The 21,635-nt window shown below is 50.4% G+C and overlaps 2 protein-coding genes across 5 annotated transcripts in view; both read left to right on the forward strand.

Annotated features, from left to right (window-relative positions):
• Window positions 1–4,673, forward strand: part of SORT1 (sortilin 1) — a 65,668-nt gene extending 60,995 nt beyond the window's left edge. For all 4 annotated transcript variants that reach the window (XM_072754398.1, XM_072754399.1, XM_072754401.1 and 1 more), the window contains exon 20: window positions 60–4,673. In XM_072754398.1, the coding sequence (XP_072610499.1) occupies window positions 60–74 (15 nt within the window). In that variant the 3' untranslated portion in view covers window positions 75–4,673. The remainder of the gene's footprint in view (window positions 1–59) is intronic.
• Window positions 4,674–6,825: 2,152 nt separating this feature from the next.
• Window positions 6,826–20,678, forward strand: MYBPHL (myosin binding protein H like). Its single transcript, XM_025996364.2, has 9 exons — window positions 6,826–7,364; window positions 15,147–15,235; window positions 15,796–15,991; window positions 16,223–16,362; window positions 16,505–16,664; window positions 16,768–16,904; window positions 18,358–18,544; window positions 19,395–19,440; window positions 20,583–20,678. The coding sequence occupies exons 1-8, from the start codon at window positions 7,238–7,240 to the stop codon at window positions 19,403–19,405; spliced, it is 1,047 nt and encodes a 348-aa protein (XP_025852149.1). The 5' UTR covers window positions 6,826–7,237; the 3' UTR covers window positions 19,406–19,440; window positions 20,583–20,678.
• The last annotated feature ends 957 nt before the right edge of the window (window positions 20,679–21,635 follow it).

Raw genomic sequence — 21,635 nt, forward strand, 5'->3', positions numbered from 1 at the left:
ACTTTCAAAATAGGAATGTTTTAGGGTGTAAATAATATGGTCTCTGTTTTTCTTCTCAGGACCTCCTGGAATAGCTCCTCAGAGGAGCTGGGCCCGAGCACAGATGATGGAACCGCAGTACCTCTCACACTCCCTGTGGCTCCGACTTGGGGGAATAAATTTCCCATTGCGAGAGACCCAGCTCTGTTTCTGCTGCTTCCACCAAAGCCAAAAGGACCTGCGCTAAAGAAATGCAGCCGGGGGAGGGGGGAGACCCTAGGGGGGACCCTAAGCACTCACGATTGGCTCTGAGAAAGGGGGGGGAAACTTTAAATTCTTGAACTTTTTGTTTTAAGTTCTGTCTTTTTGCAAAGTGTGGGTTCTTTTGGTTTTGTTTTTGTTTTGTAAGGGAAATGAAATGGGATTGGAAGGGACCGTTTCACTAACCCCCCTCTTGCATGTTTTGCATGGCGCCTGCCTCAGGGCACCTGCCAACCCCAGCATCAACTCTCACAAAGCACTCGGTGCTGTCCCTGGGCTCTGCTGGTGACCCGAAGCAGCTGCCAAGAGGGACTCGGGGGCTGCAATGACTGGCACAGCCTGGCGGCCTTTCCCTGGCCGGGGACAGCCCTGTCCTGAGAATGCCTCACACCGGCTCCTCACATACACCCGGCCTTTGCTTGCTTTCTTTTTTGGGGGACCATAGACTGCAGTGGTGTTTCTTCCCCCCTGTTTAATTAGGCAATACCCTCATTAATTGCCCTTTGGCAACTGACTTAACCATGTGCTTCCAAGACACTAAATCAGGAAAACTGAAAGGGCAATATTTTTAACTTGGGGCAGGAAGTAGAGAGCAGCAGGGAATCGACTAGATTTAACACCTATTAAAGGACAAATTCTTGATTCTTCCAAGATCTCTCCAGCCATGCTTCGTGTTTGTGCCAGTGGACTTGCTCAAGGATAGGCTTAGGGTCTGCCCCGGATGTCTGCCCAGGCCGAGTGGTCTCTCTGCTGGAGCTGAGATAGGGTGCCCGGTGTGTCCCCTGAGGACTGAGCATCACAGTCTCCCATGTCCTCTGCCGCCCGTTGGCACGGTGGTGAATCCTTAGGATGGCCACTTACTTGCTTGCTTCCTCTTAGATTGCCATTGTACATGGAGCCAGAACTAGACGTGTTTTCAGATTTGTAGGCTATTTTTTTAAAAATCAGGATTTTTATTACCAGGCTCTCCTCCTCACCCCTTTCCCCAGCTTTGCCAAGTAATTTGTGGGCATAAAACTTGTGGCTAAATCAACTGAAGACACACTCCCAGCACAGGTGATGTTTTAGGTGATGCATTCAGTTCATATTTTAAATTTCAGGAAGTTTTCCATTTGACATTTTTTCAAATCAAGTTAATAGTAGAATGTAGCGAGGTGGATTTTTGGTCGCTACATAGTACTGGAAACACTGCACTAAGTAGTTTTAATACAGCTTGACCATTTGCTATCCAGGAATATAGTATGGTACATTCTTGGTCTTGGTGTCCTTACTGTGCTGGCCACAGCTTCTCCCAGTAATTATGATCAGGACGTTCTATGGTAACTGCCATTTTGCTGCTAGTTCATTTTATGGTGATAAAGTCACGAAAAAGTAAACGTGCCAAATCAACTTTTGTCAGAATGTGTGAGCAGATGGCTGTGTTCTGTCCTCCCCAGAATGGATTAACAGCAGCAGGGAAAGTGGGAGAGGGGGTGGATGGAGAAGGTTAGAGACTTCGAAGCTGCAGCAGAATTAAATGAGTCAGAGAGCTTCAAGCTAGGGCGGTTTTGTGAAGAGAATTCATATTTGTTCAAGCCAGAGAGCACTGGTCTTTTAGGAAAAGCTCTTTCATTTTGCATAGTTTTTAAATTTGAAAAAAGTTCCAAAGATAGACCAGCTTACAAATGATAAAGCATCAGTCTTTGTCCCGGTCACCCTCACCTGCCCAAAGTGAATCTGATGCCCAGAAAAGTCCCACTCCTGCTGCACACCCTCTCCACTGCAGCACACACCCGCTGGGGTAGATGTGCCGGTATTTGGTAATTCTCTGATTCGTTTTAGGACGTAGGAAAGCTAATCTTCTCTAACCAAATAAGGTTAGAACTCTGTGCTTATAATAGTATCTGGGATTTCTTTAGAACTTAGCAATTTTCAGAGCACTTTCGCTTGGCGTCATGTCATTGGAAGCTTACAACATTCTCAATGAGATTTCCTCCTTGAAGTCAGGGGCTTGTCATTCCCATTTTTCAGGAGACAGAGCTGAGATACAAAAGGAGTCCATCGTCCAGGGTCCCTGTGTGTATCGTGAGCCATGTTGGTTGGTCGTCTTCAGAGCTCTCGACCGTTTTTAGGCTTGCAGGTGCTGCCTACCTGAAGCAAACTGGGCTCCTTTCTGATGGATGACTTGCTGTTCTCTAGGAGAGGGGTCAGTGGCATCTCTGCCAGAGCCAGTATGTGGTGCTTTTTTGCCACGGTGGTAAACAGAAAATTTTATTCTCCTGTTTTTCATGCCAAACAACAAAAGTTAGTGGTCATTTTGAATATGTGTTTAGAATCTGTCCCTCACCTAGTTGTGGGAGTGGGCTCTCCCTTAATGAGCCACCCTTCTCCCATATTTTTTTTTCTCATCCCTGGTTGGCTGGCTAGTGAGCCCCATCATTTGGAGGACTGCTGATAAGCCTGGCTGACCCCCTTCATTGGCTAGTTAGCTTCCCATCTCAGCCTGCTCACCCACAAATAGATGCCCTCAGCCAGAAAGTCTAACAGCTAAAATCCATGGTAGCTTTGAAGAGAAAACAATTTCTAATTTGTTCTACTGATGTTAGGTTAGGAGCATTATCTTTGAAACTAAAGCGTAGCTTGTCCTTGTATAAAATCCCAGATTTGATAGTAGCAGAAGAGATTATTTCTGGAGGTTTCAGCGATATAAATTGAGCACTGCAAGATACGTTGGACATAGCAAACTGTCTAAAGTGGTCTGAGCTTTTAAATCCAGGTGGAGAACTCACCATCCCTCACCTGTGACTGGCATCTTGGACCTAAGGGGGCTTTTGGTGTTTATTGAGTCCAGAGACTAGGGGTGCATGCACCTAGGCTGGTAGTTGAATGGGGACACAATTTAGGAGAGAAATATCCAGAGTGTTCTGGCAGTTTCTAAGCTGGGCTCAGGAGATTGAATAGATTAGCTATAACTGAAATCTAGAACTTGCCATCTGCCTCTGAATGGGCTTTCAGGTGCGTATCCCTAGTCCTAGGTTTGCCTCTGGGTCTCTCCGTGTCCACGCTGGCCTTTCATCCCTGACACATTAGTAGCAAGCTAGCCACCTGCAGCCCCTGCACTGGCTCTCTAAACTGTAGCTGGTTCCCCCAAGGCCTTGGTCACAGTACCAGGATACAGAGAGGAGTGCAGGCCGGCTGCACCCACCCTGGGCGGCAAGGCCAGCCAGCGCTCTGTGTTCTAGACCAGTCCTCCTAGTAGAGAGGTCCTCTTTCCCTTCAGCAGAGCTCTCTAAAGAACCCTGCCTCCATATGCAGTGGTTTGGAGCTCTTCCCACTCATCTTTGGTACATCCTCCTCACCCCATATGAAGCCTGGATACTTGGCACTGCTAAAATAAGGAATTCAGCTTTTCAGCATCGCTACTACCTGGCCTCAAGCAGGGAGATAAACATGGACTTAAATGTCCTTTGAACAAAACCAAAGTGTAAGATGAGCTGCATGAGGGAGTGCTTGGGAGGGCCAGACCTTCGGCACTGGCCCCGGGCAGGTGTCAGACTTTCTGTTGCACCTGCCACTCGTGTGCCCAGCAGCCCTGGGAGCATCGTCCTGCCCGAGCAGAGCCGGGCCTTGCCCTCGTGGAGGCTGACATAGCAGGAGCATGTTGATTCCTCCGTTATGTTGCATTATAACAATAAGAATCAGAACATTAATTTGAAACTGTCTAGAGCAACTTGCTGTGTGCATTTTTTCACACCAGTACATTCTTAAGCATCCTTGTTTATATAGAATAACAGAAACTAATCTGTACCTTTATATATATATGTACATATATACATGTATAAACTGTATAGTGTACATGGTAACGATCTATTGATACGTCCCACACCGTCACGCGGTTCTCAGCCTCCGCATGCCCTCACTTTGCGGTCGGGTGACTTGAATGTGCCCTGACGATTCTGCTCACCTCCGTGTTTGGACGTTTAGGGAAGGAGGGTTTTGGTCGTACCCTCCTTATCCTCACGCACAGAAATGCTCAGGGTCCCCATGTGCCTGCTGTTCACCCCTCTCTTGCCTCTCATTCCCTTTCTGAGCATGTGGCCCTTCCCGGTCTTGTAACCTCTCTGCCCCCTCCCCAGGCTGGGGGCAGCTGCCTTCCTCCTAACGTGTAAAGCAGTATTAACATCATTACTGCATGTGCGCTAAAAACCCAAGTCTTCTGTTCCCTTGGGACAGAACGTTGCATGTGGGGTGGATGATCAAGTTTCTGTGACCCATGTCAGTTACACAGCAAAGCCAGACCCCATAGCAAAACCCCACAAAATGGAAATCAAACTTAAATTTCTTTATTAGCATTGTGTAAATAAATCTGGATGTGTTTAACTTTGTACTGGTAATTTTCTGTATATTTGCAATATTTGGGTTAGAAATAAAACAGACTGGACTTTGTTACCTGACCTACCAAAGTGCCTAAGCTAGTTTGTTAACATGACAGGTCTCCCAGTTTTCTAGCTTCAGAAATCAAACTCCAACAACCAGAGAATAAACCTGTCAAAGGGCCAGGACTGCCGTGGTAGCCTGGGAGGGATTAGGTAAGTTATCGGGGAAAACTTAGGTGGTTCTTGTTCTTTTCGGCCCCGAGAGGTCTAGCTCTCACGGGTGTTTTAGGACCAGCTTTCCTGCTCTTACCCCACACGCCATCTCAGGCTGTGACTGCTACCCACCTCCTCTGGACATGACAGCATAGACTGAGTGTTGCGAATTAGCTGTTCCTTCTGGTAGGTTTGACAAACGACAGCACTGGAAGCTTCAGTATCTTCGCAGTTGCCTCCTTAGGTTTCTCTTGCTGCCCTTAACTCATAGTCCTGGCTGATCCATTTCATTTAAGGATCTTTCAAAGAATTGCAGCTTCCCTTTCTCCTCAAATATTTATTTTAGGAGAGGTTCCTGCCCACCCACCCCACCCCTTGAGCCTTTAGCAGAGCCTGGAAGACTGCTGCTCAGCCTGCCATCCTGGGTGACATTTCCAATGAGTACTTACTGTGACATCATGATCTGAAGACCTAGCTCCTGAAGAGTGGGCTGTCTGGCTAAAGAGTTCCTCCCCCAGGAGATAACACACGCTAGTTTTATTTTCAGGAAGTCTAGCTAACCTAGTGTCCAGAGACTTACTGTACCAGAATCACGGGGTTGCTTTTTCAAATGCAGATTCCTGGACTCAACCCAGACCCATTAAATTAGACTTTGTAATGGACAATCCCTAGGAGTCTGCGTTTTTAACTTGACTCTTTTATACTTTTATTGCGACCAAGGGCTCAGACTGGAAGCCTAGGCCAATTTCGTACCACCTGGTGTGGGCACTCTGTACTTCGAAGGGCTTTGGCTGGGTCAGGCTGAAATCGGGCAGAGGCCTTCATACTAGTCCTGATGTGGTCTGAGAGCAGCCTCAGAGGTCAAGCCCCATAGGCCCCTCCTCAGCCGTAGTAGCTCCTGATAAACGGGCTCCTGGGCTGGAAGTGTGTCTGCAGACTGTCCTGGCCCTCAGCCCCTGTACAAGTTGCAAAGAGGAATTTCTACACCCCATAGTAGCACAGGTTCTTCAGATACTATCCACTCACTCTGCCTCCAAATTGAGGGCTAAAGGGGAAGGGGGCTGGGGAATGAGTGTAAGGAGCCCATTCAAGCACACTCATTTTTTTTTTTCCATAAGAGAAAAGGTCGGTGGGAAGGAGGAGAGGGTATGTGAGAACCTTGTACTTTCCACTCGTTTGCTATAAACCAAAGCTGCTCTAAAAAGTAGTCACACACACACACGCACACGGAGGAGGGGTGCTGGTCCCTGGAGCTAGTAAATTGAGAGTATGATAGGAAGCCATCTCGATGCAGTGCACAGAACGTGAGGAATGATGGCTTGGTCATCAACATGGGTCATGGCATTGTCATCCCTGGTTTCAGAGCCCAGGGCCCTGAGGTTCAGAGTAAGTGATTTGCCCAGGGTCACCTAGCTAATGGGCAAGTAGAAGTAGCAGAGCCTGGGCAGCCCAGGGGGCTCAGCGGTTTAGCGCTGCCTTCAGCCCAGGGCATGATCCTAGAGTCCTGGGATCGAATCCCACGTCGGCTCCCTGCATGGAGCCTGCATCTCCCTCTGCCTGTGTCTCTCCTCTCTCTCTCTCTCTCTCTCTCTCTCTCTCTCTCTGATTCTATGAATAAATAAAATCTTTAAAAAAAAAAAAAGTAGCTGAGCCAGAAGTCGCATCCCCGCCCATGGCCTCGTGCCCGCTCCCTCCACCGCGCTGCCTCTGCTGGTGCTTCATCTCCGAGGCCGACCTAAAGGTAGCTCCACATACAGAGCACTTAGCTACATTCTGCTAAGCACTTTACACAGATTACCTCTTGTGATCCTCACGACAACCCTATGGTCATTATCCTCTCCGTTTTACAGGTGAGGACGCAGACCCAGGAGAGACAGGGATGTGTAGCAAGTCACGCAAACTAGCGGGTGATGGAGCCCAACAGGAGTCCGTGCTCAGGGCGCAGACTCTACCTTCCACTGCCACTAGGGGTGAGGCGGAGGGGGGGGGACGGGGACAGACCCCGCAAGGGTGAGTTGGCAAGACTGCAGCTCGCCGGCCGCTGAGCAGAGCGAGGAGGAACCGCTAAGCCTGCTAAGCCGGGCTGTTGCCGGCTTGTGTGCCGGAGCGAGCGCGGCTGCGGGCCAAGCCCCCCCCCCCCCCCCCCCCCCCCCCCCCGCGTCCCCAGCTGCCGTGCGGGGCTGTCAGCCCTCTCCCAGACCCGCCAGGCCACCTCGGTCCTCCCGCAGCTCTTCGGGGCTGGGCTGCCGTCTGACCTCCTCTCCCGAGCCCCTGCTCCAGCCTCCTGCCCCGGCGAGCTGCGAGCTGCGGGGAGGCCAGGCCACTCACATAAGCCTGTGGCGGCGGCCGGGCGAGAGCAGGTGCTCGGCCCGTCCCCCAGCACCAACAGCGGGGATCTCCGGCTGGAGCCCAGGCCTCGGCGGCCCAGCATGGAGGCAGCCGCGGGATCCACACGGAAGGGGGAGGAAGCAAGCCTGGCCCGGGCTGAAGGGCACCCAGCTTCACCTCAACAAGAGCCCGGCAGCCCCCTTCCCCAGTTCCTGCCCCCTGTCGAAGGTGACCCGAAGGGGTGGGAAGGGGGGTGTGTGGGAGGCAGGAGTTGGGGAGGACATCCCAGCTGCTGGTTGCAGCTCCTTAGGTTTGTGCAGAGGTAAGCGCCTTCATGGGATTGGTACCTGGGATGGAGGAGCACCAGTTGGTCCCCTACCCTGTTCCTTGGTGGATTCTTTTTTGCTGCTCAAGTGTCTCTGCTGGGTTTGTGCTATTTAGCTGAGAGGTCAGTGAATGGTGTTTGTGGCACTTTACAGTGACTGTAAATAGCCTGTTTGTGTTTGTACCTGTAATAAAATGTCTGTCCTGGGCACTGAGGGCCTGATCTACTGAAGCCAGCTAGGAAGGGAATGTGGGGTGAGCGAGATGGTGGCCGTCTGGAGTAGAAGGGGGAGATGAAAAGCTTCTAGCAGCTGAGAGGCTGGGTGATGAACAGAGTATGTGACACCCTGGCTGTCCCTGGGCAGAGCCATGGGTCCAGGACCTACCCTACCACTCCTCCGGCTCCCAGGGAAACCCCAGCCTCGCAGACCTGCACTCCACGGAGGCAAGGCCCATCTAGGAGAAGTGCTGGCCTCCCTCCCCCACGGGCTTCTGTGAACCTCTCAGCAAAAAGGCACTTTGGAGCTGGGGGGGTGGCGGTGGGGCGGTGGGTGGCCTTTGCAGGGCCGCCCCCTCCCTGGCTGCCCCTGGCTGAGGCCTCTGCAGCTAACAGGCCTGTGAGCTCCATGATGTTCCCTCGGGGTGTCACCCACTGTGCCAGGCTCGGTGGGCCGGAGACCGAAGGCAGGAGCCAGGCTTTTCCCTTCTACGCAGTAACTGGCAGAAGGAACCACGGGGGCTGCCTCAATCATTTAAGATAGTTACCTGCACAAAGTCCCTGCTCTTTGGCCTCTGGACATCTTGAGTGGAGGGCCATGCAAAGACCACAAACAAAGAGCTCATGGAACCCCAGGGTAGGAAGAGGTAGGACACCACGTCGTGATCTAGACTCTACCCCGTGCTGCTTGCCCTTGGACAAGCCAACCAGTGGCTCAGTTTCAGTTTCCTCTCTGTAAAATGGTAATTAATAACATCTACCTAGTAGGGCAGTTGAAAGGATTGTTGAGATGATCTGAAGTGCCTCGGAAGAGGCCAAACTAGGATGTAAATAGATAATAAGATATTTCCAAGTCAGGAGTGAAGACTAGGAGTTCTATCTGCAAATGGGGTGGAGTAGGGAAAGTTTGCTGCCTCTTCTCATCCTAATGGGAAACACTGGGTTTTCGGGAGCTATTTGAATGTCACAGGCAGCCAGCCAGCTGAGTCTGCCCCACTGAGAAGGAGGTCAGGGGAGTGGAAGTCATCGTGAACATATCAGGCTGAGATGGTCTTGACACCGAAAACCAATTTCTTCCCCAAAAAGGTCCAGGGAACAAGCTACAGGGTGAGCATGAGAGCCGGGACTGGGGACTTCTGACTTGGCTGGTCTCCCCAAGGCCCTGGGGGAGGGCGTGCATCTCACCCACGCTCTTCCCTCTGGCTGCAAGTAGACACTGTGGGCCACGGGCTCTTGCTAGCTCCTGGCCAGCTCCCACGAGCAGCCTCAAGAGCCCTGGCCTTGGGTGTGGCAGCCCCCCTGGAGAGCAGGCCTCAGGGCCACCAGCACCAGCAGCTCAACTCCTTAGCATCCCGGAGGTCAGTGAGAGTAAGCATTGCTTGGGATACTTTGCAAAGTATGTTTGCATCTGTTATCTGCTTAAAGACATGAGTTCAAATCCTAGCTCTGTTCTGTGACCCTAGGCAAGTGAGTACACTTCTCTGGGCTTCCATTTTTTCATCTGGTTTGGTTTTTTTTTTTTTTTTTTTTTTAATTGATAGTCACACAGAGAGAGAGAGAGGCAGAGACATAGGCAGAGGGAGAAGCAGGCTCCACGCAGGGAGCCCGATGTGGGATTCGATCCCAGGTCTCCAGGATCGCGCCCTGGGCCAAAGGCAGGCGCCAAACCGCTGCGCCACCCAGGGATCCCCTCCATTTTTTCATCTGCAAATTGAAGGATAACCTTTTGATGGCTATGGACCCCTAGGAAAATCTAATGAAATCTATGGAATCTTATCCCAGGAAAAATACTCAAAAAAGTTCTGGGAGCTCACGGAAACCCTGAAGCTCATTCAAAGGTCCTTCAGGATGCCATGGACCTGGACTAAATGGCCCCTAGGTTCCTGTGAGCTCCAAGGCCTTTTTCTTCCTCTTAAGTCCTCCTCTACCTTATGGGGAGCACAGTGGGACCTGGAGGGGGCCCTGCAGAGAGCATGTGTGTGCATGCAAGCACCAGAGGCAGAAATTCATTTGTAACATCAAAATGAACTTCATCTGGCCAACACTGAGCTTTTGGTCAAGAAAGCCTGCTACGTCACTTAACTAAGCAGAAGTAGGCAGCCGGCATTGGGAAACAAGTAGGAACTTGTCTGCTCCCAGCACTACATGGAGGCACTGGGTCCCGGAGGCAGCATCTGGTGGGAGAAGACACCTTGAGACCCAGAGGAAGGGCCCATCTGCTGACTTCAGAATTACTGCATCTCCTGTCAATCCAAACTATTCTGTGTCTCCCAGGCTTGGGAAGCTGGAGCCAATGCCTGGGAGTAACCTTTCCTTTCTTCCTTCTTCCCTTCCTCCTTACTTTCCGATCCTCTTTCTTCCTTCTACAAATACTTATGTCTATTATGTGCCAGGCACTGCTACAGAAATGAACAAAATAGGCAAAGATAACTCCCCTTGTGGAGGTTACATTCTAATGTAAGGAGATAGACAATAAATAACCAACTAAGATATATATATGTCAGATGGTAACAGATGTTGTGCTGAAAAATGAAGAAGAGGACAGAAAGTGCTGGGGGTGGAAAACGTGCTCGCTGTTTTAAACAGGATATTCAGTGAAGGTCTCATTAATAAGGTGCTATTTGAGCAGGTACTTAAAGGAGATGAGAGAACAATGTATGCAGATATTTGAGGGGAATGTTTTCCATGCCCAGATTACAGCCAATGCAAAGGCACCGAGGCAGGTGTGTGCCCTATGGGTTGGGGCCACTGTGCCTGTAGCAGTGTGAGGGAGAGAATGGTAGGTTTGGGGGCAGATAGGTAGCAGGACCATTGTGAAGAGTGGCTCAACTCTGAGGCTGATGGGCAGCCTGGGCAGGGTTTTAAGTAAGAACTGACATGATCAGGTTTAGGTTTTAAGGCTTTTTCTGACCGCTGAGTTAAGAATAGGCTATCAGGGCAGCCTGGGTGGCTCAGTGGTTTAGCGCTGCCTTCAGCCCAGGGTGTGATCTTGGAGACCCAGGATCGAGTCGCACATCAGGCTCCCTGCATGGAGCCTGCTTCTCCCTCTGCCTGTGTCTCTGCCTCTCTCTCTCTCTGTGTCTCTCATGAATAAATAAAATCTTAAAAAAAAAAAAAAAAGAATAGGCTATCAGCGGGCCTGAGACACTAGCAAGGTCCTCAACTGAGGATAAGGATGAGGGAGAAGGTAGGGAGGTTTTAGAAGAGGAAGGTGTATAGTTGTCACCCAGAATAGAAGGCTGAATGGACCTGGGAAGTCTAGAAAAACTGCCAGGGGCCATTAGTAGTTAGTGGTCACTGTTACAGTCAGCCTTGCTTGTGTTTTTCTCCAGTGTGTGGATGGGGCATTGAGTGGATGGAAAGCTTTTACCTGGGGTTGGCCTTGCTGGGAAAGTGCAGTGGAGTGACAGGATTAAGGGAACTGAGTGGGAGCACAAGGGAATGAGTGTAATGACTGGATTCTTGAGTTGGGTGGAAAAGAGGGTGGTAGAGCAGAGAGGGTGACAGGGATCGCCGAAGGTGCTGAAGGATCGCTGGTACTGGAGCAGCAGAGCTCGAGAAGCAGAGACTGCGCTGTCAGGGAATGCCCATTGATGTAACAAACAGGCCTCAGAACTGAAGACCCAGAAACAATAGATGTTTATTTCTATTAAAAAGTTTCTATTTATTTCTATTAAAAATAGTTCTCCATGCAGTAATTCCACACCCCAGGCCTTTTCCCTCTTGTGGCTCTGCCACAGATTTTCTCAGACAAGCATTGCCCGTTTCTATGTCCTTCGGGTTTTTCTGACCTTAGTTTCAGAGTCTCCAAGGAGGTGACACTCCTGTCCTTCACAAGGTGCTTTTCGGAGGTCACCTTTGCAATGACACTCCTCCAGACAAGTTTCTGATAAGGCCAAGGCCACATCCTCTTTTCTTTTCTTTTTTTTCTTTTCTTTTCTTTTCTTTTCTTTTCTTTTCTTTTTTCTTTTCTTCTTTTCTTTTCTTTCTTTCTTCTCTTTCTTTCCTTCTTTCTTTCTTCCTTTCTTTCTTCCTTCCTTTCTTTCTTTCTTTCTTTCTTTCTTTCTTTCTTTCTTTCTTTCTTTCTTCCTTCCTTCCTTCCTTTTCCTTTCTTTCATTTTTTTTTTAGATTTTATTTATTTATTCATGAGAGACACACAGAGAGAGGCAGAGACACAGGCAGAGGGAGAAGCAGGCTCCATGCAGGGACCCGATGTGGGACTCCATCCCGGGTCTCCAGGATCAGGTCCTGGGCTGAAGGCGGCGCTAAACCGCCAAGCCACCCGGGCTGCCCCAACCCACATCCTGTTTCAAAGCCATAGCTCACCTTGTGCATTTGTTCTTTGTAGATAGCCGCTCACTTACACAGGCACATGTATGCATGCACATATGCTCACAGTCTCACACTTACCCACAGACATGCACACACTGTCGCACACTTGCACACACTGGCACACACACTGTCTCCCACATATGTGCGCGCACACACACACCCTTCATTCTTTCAGCGTGTCTGGTTCTTTCAGGCTCCAGGACATAAGTAATAACATCAACATGAACTGCACAGCCCTTAAGAAATTGCTAGAAAAAAGTCTTTAACCGTGGGAAGGAAAATTTTGAGAGAATGTGAACACTCATTTCCCATGAGCATAGAATAAGGAAATGGGCATAAACTTCAGCAGAATGAAATTAGGATCAAGTTAAGAAGGATTTTCTAATCCAGAGGAGTCAAGATCTTTGGATTCTAAGGGGTCTTCTCTGCTAATTTCAAAGAAAGCATTAGACAGCATTCTGTCTGAGAGAAAGACAGTGCTGAGAGCAGCACAGTTCAGAACCCGATGTCTCTCAGAGGACTTTTCAAAATGCCTTTTCCCCAAGACTCTGTGAAGGGCATAAAAAACAAGCTGTGGCTTCTCAAACCTGGTCTCAGAAAACCCAGGTTGTGCTGTAGGGCTCTAGTCTCTGGTTCACCCCCTCCTGGCATCTGAGGAGCAGAAAGACCTTGGGCATCAGGCAAAAGCCACATTTCCCCAAGGTCAGTACAATTAACACCTCTCTTGACTGCAGATGTGTGAAAAGAGATGCCCCAAATGAGCCTCCGATTAACATTCTTAGCAAAGGGTCAGACTGCTTATTTGGGCAGACGGGAGGGCCTGAGTGGAGCTGAGGAAGAGCATTCTGCTGCCCGGGCCGCAGCTGCCAACTACTCTCCTGCCCCCCACCTCACTCCCGTCAGCTGCTCTGGCCTCAAGCCCATCCTCTTTCCCCACACTGGGGGCTGGGAGCCTGCTGAGAGCAATCCTCACCTACTAATCCTCAGACGCAGAACATTCTACCAACGGTGAGCTTGTTCCCTGTCAGTTCATCATCTTGTCAGGGAATCTGGCTTATAAACCAAGACCCGGCCCGGGAGCCCCCAGGGAGGGAGAGACCACCGCCTGGCAGCCAGCCCTTGGCTGTCTCTCTCTGCCCTCCCCGGGGGGCCCCTCGGAATCTCAGGCCAGTTCTGTTCTCCTCTTAATGCCACCACCGTCATTCATGTGCCACATAAACCTAGTTCTCTAATTATTCTCTTCCGTTCAGGTGAAGCAACGCTGACCTCTCCTGAGGTTTTTCTAAGGAACCCTTCGGCACAAGTACAGGAGGCGGCTTGCACCCACCTATAGGAGCCCGCTGGCCACCGAGGTCTAGAGCCGGCCTGAGCACCGGGCTCCTCCCCTCTCTGCACCTGCTCACTCCCTGAGGCCATCCCTCTGCCTCTGCCTTTGCCTCCTCCTCCAAGGGGCGTCACTTATGCCGGGGCCCTGACCGCGCAGGGCAGGGCAGCGGCACCACTTCACAGCCCCTTCTCCTGGGGCTCGATCCGGGGGCTCACGCGGGGCCCTCGTGGGTCCCGCGGGCAGAGCCGGCCTCTCTCTGGCGAGGCTGAAGGGCCCTTCCCCACCGACAGTGCCAAACCGAGCCTGGCAAGATGAGGCCTTGGCCCTCCTTTTCTTCTTTCAGAAAACCCGCGAGTCCTATCCGTTGTTCTCGGCTCCCTGGCCGCTGGCCAAGAGGCCACAGGGGAGGAACGCCCCGCACAGCCGTCTGTTCCGTGGCCCCCTGCACCCGCCCACGTCGGGGGAGGGCCCCGCCGCGGTGCCGCTCACCCGGGGATAGCGGCCCTGAGCCGACCTGGCCGCCGAGTTCCGGCTTCTGCCAGGCGAAAAGGGATCTCGGAGACCGGGAGGGCGCCGGCTACGGAGGGAGCGCGGCTCTCTGAACGGCGGGCTACGGATTGAGGTGGCGGAGGAACGGTGGAAACTCCGTTTACTTTATTATGTTAAATTTTGCCATTTAAAAGTTTGCACTGTGTAATGCACATACTTAAACAATTCAGCTTAGAAGTAAACACACATAGGCTGGGGCAGAATGTTCAGGAATGCTCTGGCACGGAAATGTTATCAGACAGTTCGCAGTCCTCCGACAAACGGTTGCGCTGTTTGCCACGGTTGTGAACGGGGTGAAATTCTCCAACTGCTCTAATGAATTGTGGGGAGAGGCGGGGAAGCTGTGGCCACGCTCCCAAGGGAACCCGGCTGGGAGGTCTGCACTTTCTCAGCCGCGGCAGGCAGCCCAAGGCGCCCAAGGCGCCCGAGGAGGAGAGAGCTCACACCTGCTCAGCCTCCACACCTTGCGCTCAGCACTTCCCTGAGCATCTCCTGCTTCCATCCTGGAAGCCAATGGACAGAAACCAATCCCTCTTCTCGCTGGAACACACCTGGGAGATCAAGGGGCGGGAGGAGCGGGCCCTGTCTCCCCCAGATTCTGTTCATACAAAGCGACCCTCCGTGAACTGGAAGAGCACTGCGCAGGCTCTTTTTAAAATCTTTTTTAAAAGAGGATTTTATTTACTTATTCATGAGAGACAGAGGCAGAGAGAGAAGCAGAGGGAGAAGCAGGCTCCATGCAGGGAGCCTGATGAGGGACTCGATCCTGGGTCTCCAGTATCACTCCCTGGGCTGAAGGCTGCGCTAAACTGCTGAGCCACCGCGGCTGCCCAGTAAATAAAATCTTTAAAAAAAAAAGTGACTTTGATAAAAGGAGTGTTAAGAACAAATGTAGAAAAGGGGTATAAAGACAAACCACACAGGCTAGACCAGTCTGTGCACAAAGAGAAAGAAATCCCAGTTGATGAAGTCAGTAGTCAAGTTACACATTAAAAGAAGTAAGCATCAGGCTCACACTCCAGTGCTTTCTGCCAAGACTTGAATGCTCTCAAGAGGGTCTTTCAGCCAATCACTCTTCCCTAAATTTCAGCAAGACAATGGGAGCAATCTTCTCATTTCCTAGGAGAGGACTGATTTGCTGAGTACCTGGGTCATCTGCCCATGGAGTACGGTCACATGCAGTGTCCACTTCCTCTGAGCTCTGCTCCTTCTACCACAGGAGGCTCACCACCAACTGTTCTCTTTCCTTCTATCACTCAGAGCACCCCAAGATCTGGCTACCTCGGACCCTGAGGCAGACATATATCCGGAAGGTCGGAGACACTGTGAACCTACTAATCCCATTCCAGGTGATCGTGCTATTCCCATGCTGGGTCCATGTTGGGTCCATGCTGGGACCAGGCCAGGGTTTTGATTTGGAAATAGATACTAAGAGTCTTGCTGGCACTGGGACAGTCATCCTGGCCTGGAATGGAGGGGGCCATGTCACCAGAAGTCTGAAGCAGAAGGACCCTTCCATCTGTACTCCCAAGGTGGGGTTTGGGTTGGGCATGTCCCATGGACAAGCTGAGGCTAACCTATGTCCTTCGGTCAGCAGAGGTTTGGGAGCTCTTGGTTTGGAGGGCTCTTAGGAATTTAGGCAGCTATTGTTAGTGCCAGCTGCCCTGGGGTGACCTAAACTCCCAGGAGGTGGGAGACTCAAAGCCAAACCCCTTATTTTCCCATGATCCTTAGGCTGTTGATGAAAGACATGAGTCCCCTGAGACAGTCCACTGACTTCTAACTCAAGGCATTTGCAGTTGCAAGTCAAGTCACCATGTGGACCTGGGGTGGCTCTAACCCCCCACTGCAGCAGGGAAGGTCACGGGGCCTCTTGGGGGCTGCTCACAGCCTTATTCCCATTTCTTAGGGCAAACCCAAACCTCGAGCCACCTGGACACATGACGGCTATGCCTTGGATGCCAGCCGTGTGAGTGTGCGGAATGGGGAGCAGGACTCCATCCTCTTCATCCGAGAAGCCCAACGTGCTGACTCGGGTCGCTACCAGCTCAGTGTGCAGCTGGGAGAGCTGGAGGCCACTGCTACCATTGACATCCTGGTTATCGGTACACTGCGGGGAGTGGGACAGAGGTGGTCATCAGGGGCTCCCTCTCCAGGCTAAAGAGGAGCCATTACAGAGAGCTAGGGAGGCCAGGGTGACTCCCCACACCAAGGGTGGGGCACAGTGGTGGGTGAGAGGAGGCACAGCTGAGCAGAGAAGAGGAAGGGCACCCCTGAAGTGATTTCCATGCATATGTGAATTGCACCATGCCCACTGCCATGCTTGACCCTTTCAGAGAGGCCAGGCCCTCCTCAGAGTATCAAGTTGGTGGATGTTTGGGGCTCCAATGCTACTCTGGAGTGGACACCTCCCCAAGACACGGGCAACGCAGCACTCCTAGGATACACCGTGCAGAAGGCTGACACAAAATCTGGGGTGAGGCCCAGATGGGAAGGAATGGGGAGAGAGGAGTAACACATTCTGGAATGGGGCTCTGGTAGCTCCACACGGTGGGCTGAGGTGGAGTGAGTCCACAAAACAGGGATCTCATTCAAGGCATCTTCTTTGGACCCCAAAGCTATGGTTCACAGTGCTGGAGCGTTATCACCGCACCAGCTTCACGGTTTCCGACCTCATTGTGGGCAACTCCTACTCATTTCGAGTCTTTGCTGAGAACCAGTGTGGCCTCAGTGAGACAGCCCCCGTCACTGCTGACCTTGCCCACATCCAGAAAGCAGGTAGGGCCCAGGGCCTGGGAGCTGGGAAGAGCTGAGGATGAAGAGTCAAAGCAAGGTGGGGGAATCTCAGGCACTACAGCACGGCCCTTCTTGGTCCTCTCAGCTACCATTTCTAAGACTGAGGGGTTTGCACAGCGAGATTTCTCTGAAGCCCCGAAGTTCACCCAGCCTTTGGCAGACTGCACCACAGTCACTGGCTATGACACCCAGCTCTTCTGCTGTGTCCGCGCCTCTCCCAAGGTGAGTGAGAGTTCTGTGGGCTGGCTGTGCCACACTGTTCCCTGCTCCCACCCTAACCTTCACTATGTGGAAGAGCAGTCTAACCCATCACCATCACCTGCCCCTCCCACAACAGGTTAGGTAAGTTCTGAACAGTCAGAGCACTTAGAGTCCAAGACAGGCTGGTGTGGATGATGTTTCCAGCTTCCCTTTTAGTGTCTGTTCCTCATATATGAAGATGTCACTTACTGATCTGCTAGCAATTGGGCATGAGCTTCAAGTTGTCTCTTGGCTGAGGCGATGGAGTCCCCCTGGTTTCTCCTTAGTCACCCACTATGCCTCACCTGTTCAAGGCCACCTGCATGCCAGCTGTCTAGAGTTGAGGCCACAACCCCGAGCAAGTCTATTTCCAACTTAGTCACTGTACTTCTGTATGTTATACCACATAAAACACCACTACCAACCTTACCAAGTACCTTTTGTATAGGAGTCCGGAACCAGACTACATGGAGATAACATCTCGGAAAGAGAATATAGAAAGCCCACTCTACACACTACTTTCTAACCAGAGGGGGAAACAGTGACTCCCAAGCCGACAGTGGGAACAGAATACAAATGATTCAACAACATATATACAAAAAAGAGGAGATCCTGAGGCCTGGTACTTAGGATCCAGGAAGGGGCTGCTTGCACAGGATGGAGCAGGAGGCTCCACCTTTTTTCCAGTCAGGAATACTTGATGAATAAGGCAAGGTTTCAGGTGCTCTTTTAAACCAACAGAAGGAGCTTTAGAAGGTACTAGAAAGAGGGATCCCTGGGTGGCGCAGCAGTTTGGTGCCTGCCTTTGGCCCAGGGCGCGATCCTGGAGACCCAGTATCAAATCCCACGTCAGGCTCCCTGCATGGAGCCTGCTTCTCCCTCTGCCTGTGTCTCTGCCTCTCTCTCTCTCTCTCTCTCTCTCTCTCTCTGTGACTATCATGAATAAATAAATAAAATCTTTAAAAAGAAACTAGACCATTCTCTTAAATTTTTATTTATTTATGATAGTCACAGATAGAGAGAGAGAGGCAGAGACACAGGCAGAGGGAGAAGCAGGCTCCATGCACCGGGAGCCCGATGTGGGATTCGATCCCGGGTCTCCAGGATCGCGCGCTGGGCCAAAGGCAGGCGCAAACCGCTGCGCCACCCAGGGATCCCCTAGACCATTCTCTTAAAAAAAAAAAAGGTACTGGAAAGGGAACACACACACACACACACACACACACACACACTGCCAGTGTAAGGAACAGGGAGCTTTCCAGAAGACCATTATCTCTTCTAGATCCAGTACCACCTGTTCTTAAGGCACCCTACTCTTCTGACTTCTCTGGTCTGTGTGTTCCCAAGCCTTATCAGCAAGGAGCCCAGGGATCGAGTACAGAAGGAACAATTGGTTCTCACCTCCCATGCTGCCTCCCTCGTCTTTATCTTGCAGCCAAAGATCATCTGGCTGAAGAACAAGATGGATATTCAAGGCAACCCCAAGTATAGAGCTCTCAGTCACTTGGGAATTTGCTCTTTGGAAATCCGCAAGCCTGGTCCCTTTGACGGGGGCATCTACACCTGCAAGGCAGTTAACCCCCTGGGGGAGGCGTCTGTGGACTGCCGGGTGGATGTCAAAGGTGAGTGCAGAATGCATCCCCTCTCTCCACAGCTGAAAAATTCAGGGCCAAGCCACAAGCCTGCATGGAGCCAGGCTTGGCTGGCTCCCCTTGCAGGTGCTCTAGGCACTGTCATCATCAGGATGTATTTGGGGAGGCGCTTTAATTATCCAACATCTTATTTCTCTCCCAACATAATTCTGTAATATAGAACAGCTAGTTCCATTCAGCAAAGGAGAGACCTGAAGCACTGGGCGCTGATCGGTTTACCCAAGTTTCCCAAAACTGATTAAGTGAGGACTTGGCACTGTGGTGGAAAGAGCCCAAGCCTCCTGGCCCTCACTCAGATTGTCTTGAAACTATACAGTCTTTGATTTAGTCCAGGAAAGCTGCAGCTGTTAGGCTTTTAAACAAACCAGAGGGGCAAGTCCTCTGGTTTGTTAAAAGGGAGAATTACATATCCTCTCTACCCTTTTAAAGTATTATTCATCCGTCCATTCCTGTCACCTTATTTGAATCTCCATCATTGCATTTAGCGTATTGTTATATAAGTGCCTATTTACTGATCTGTTTCTCCCTTAAACCAAGAGTACTGTGAAGGCAGGGACAGTCTGACTTGCCTTTGTCCCCTCCCCCCAACCCAGTGTCAAGCCCAGTTTCTGACACACAGTGGGCACTCTCCGAGTGTGCATAGCATGAATCAGGAATGAACGGGCCATGACATGCCCTATTCTTCCCCATGTGGAGACTCCTAATTAGCACTACAGACTCTGGAGAAACCTGAGAAGTCTATCCCTTCCCAGTGCTCCACAAGAAGGCTTCCCAGAGATTTCTGAGATGTTAACTCTGAGAAATGTGTGAATTCTTGCAGCTCCTCACTGAGGCTCCCTGAGAGGATTAGGGCAACTCTGACAAAGGTAAGAAAAAAGGGACTGGGGTTCTGAATGGAGTATTCCATGCTTATGGCTAGTGTTGAGTCTGGGACAGATATGTATTCCTGAGCCTCTCAACCATGCACTCATGGGTGACTACTTTCCTTTTAAACACTTTTTTTGGTAAGTTAATCCTATCATCTTCAAGGAAGGAATTTACCATAGACAGTACTACGTTTGTCACATCCTCTATCTATCTGTACTTGAGTTGATGATAGGTATTAAACCTAATGGTCCTCTGGAACAGGAGTGATAGCATCTACCTAACTGTAAGGAGGTTCCATGGGAGGGAGGGGGGCAGGTGCTATAAGAAAAGGCATCAAAGGAACAATCAGGAGTGGTGGATGGATGGGGGTCACCACCAGCAAGTGGCAGCAGCATGGAAAAAAAAAGACAGAAAGCTGCTCCTGTCAACTATTTCTACTTCAGTATCATGAACGTGGTGAGAAACAGATTCATTTGCTTGTTTTTCACTTTGAAGTTTATGGATTCCTTCCCTTCTGAGAGAAGAAACCACCATTACCATCATGTCAATAATAACAAAATGTGGGTATGTGGTCCCATGCAGCACATACTGGCAAAGGGAAGCTCAGACCATCATTTAAAACTGGGTAACTCCTTAAGGTTCTGAATCACTCACGGTAGAAATGCTGTGTATGAACTGATGAGTAGGGTGAAAAAGCAGCTCGTGGGAGAACCAGGGAGACCTGGTTCCCAATGTTTCCTTGGATTTGCAGTTCCTGGCTGATGAAAATTGAGGATGAATACCATCCCAGAAGTCATTTATTTGAGTCCATATTGATACACAGCAAATAAAACCCCTCAGGGATGCATTAAAGTACAGCCTTTTCAGGAGAGCTCTCCCTGTCAATTGGCTTGCAAAGACAGTTCTCGGGCCATCCCGGATTCCTTCTCTGTGTTAATGTCAAAGTTATGTTGGAGTCAGCCTTGTAAGGGGGACTTGCTATGTTACCTCTCTCTCAGCACACAGAAACAAAGCTGGGTAAGTAGAGAACTGACAGCACAGGACCCCAGGACTGTGAAGAGGACTGCCTCAGCATCGTGGATGTGTGCTGGTTGTCTGCTTGTTACAGCCACAACATACTTTTTTTTTTCTGTGCCTTTAGGAAGCCTGACTGTGGCAAGACTGTGTTCTTAAGGAGCTCCAGCACAGCATCTGGTTTGGACTAATCTAAATAAACGTGTGTGTCTTCAGGGCATAAGTGTCCATCTGTTTGAGCCTTTATATACGGGAAAACCATTTAGAAAGTTGGAATTCTTTAGCCAGATGGTACGGGATCTGCAGACCCTCAGACTCCTCTTTTTCCTTATACCCACATTCTCTTCCACAGAGATTCTAACACTGTCCTTTTGTCTAGAGTCTATGACAGAGCTGAATTCAACTCTATCTAGTGCCTGGTGCTGAAAGAGATTCTGAACATGACTTGCTCCCTTCCTCTGCACTTTCCAGTATAAACTGGAAAATAGGATGCACATCTATCACAGAGACAGAGACAGCAGAACACAGAAACACGTACATAGCTAATCAAAGAGCAGAAACCTGAGAAGAACTGGAAATACTGTTCAGTTTTGAGGGCTGGGAAATACTGACGAAACTGGCGCAGTCTCATTAAGCCCTGGGGAAAGAAAAAAGGTGAGATGCCCTTGCTTACATGTTTGTTTTCATTCTTTCATTCTTATAATAGGTAAGATATTAAAGGCATTCTGTGATGGACTCTTCAAAAGATAGCAACAATTCCTCTCATCCTAGCTAGGATGGGCATGGTGCTTATCATGGTGCTCCACCAAGAGTTAGAGTCAATTTCCCTTCCCCTTGAACCTGGGCTGACCATGTGACGTGCTTTAACTAAAAGAATATAGTGGAGGTGATGCTGTGCCAGTCTGGGCCTCGACCTCAAGAATTCTAGTAGTTTCTGCTTTTGCTTTTGAAGTCAGGTCCCATGTAAAGAATCTCAGGACGGATTACTGAATTATGAGAGGCCACATGCAGGACAACCAAACATCCCTGCCAACAGCCTGCACCACAGCCCTAGACATGTGTGGCCACCTGAGACCCTTCAGCCCTAGTCAAGCCCAATCTACTCCCTGTGGAGTAGAGACAGGTGGTCCTTGCACAAGCCTGTCCAAGTTGTAAAATCATGAGACGAATGGTTGCTGCT

The sequence above is a fragment of the Vulpes vulpes genome, chromosome 3 (genome assembly GCF_048418805.1).
Source record: "Vulpes vulpes isolate BD-2025 chromosome 3, VulVul3, whole genome shotgun sequence".
Classification (NCBI taxonomy): Eukaryota; Metazoa; Chordata; class Mammalia; order Carnivora; family Canidae; genus Vulpes; species Vulpes vulpes.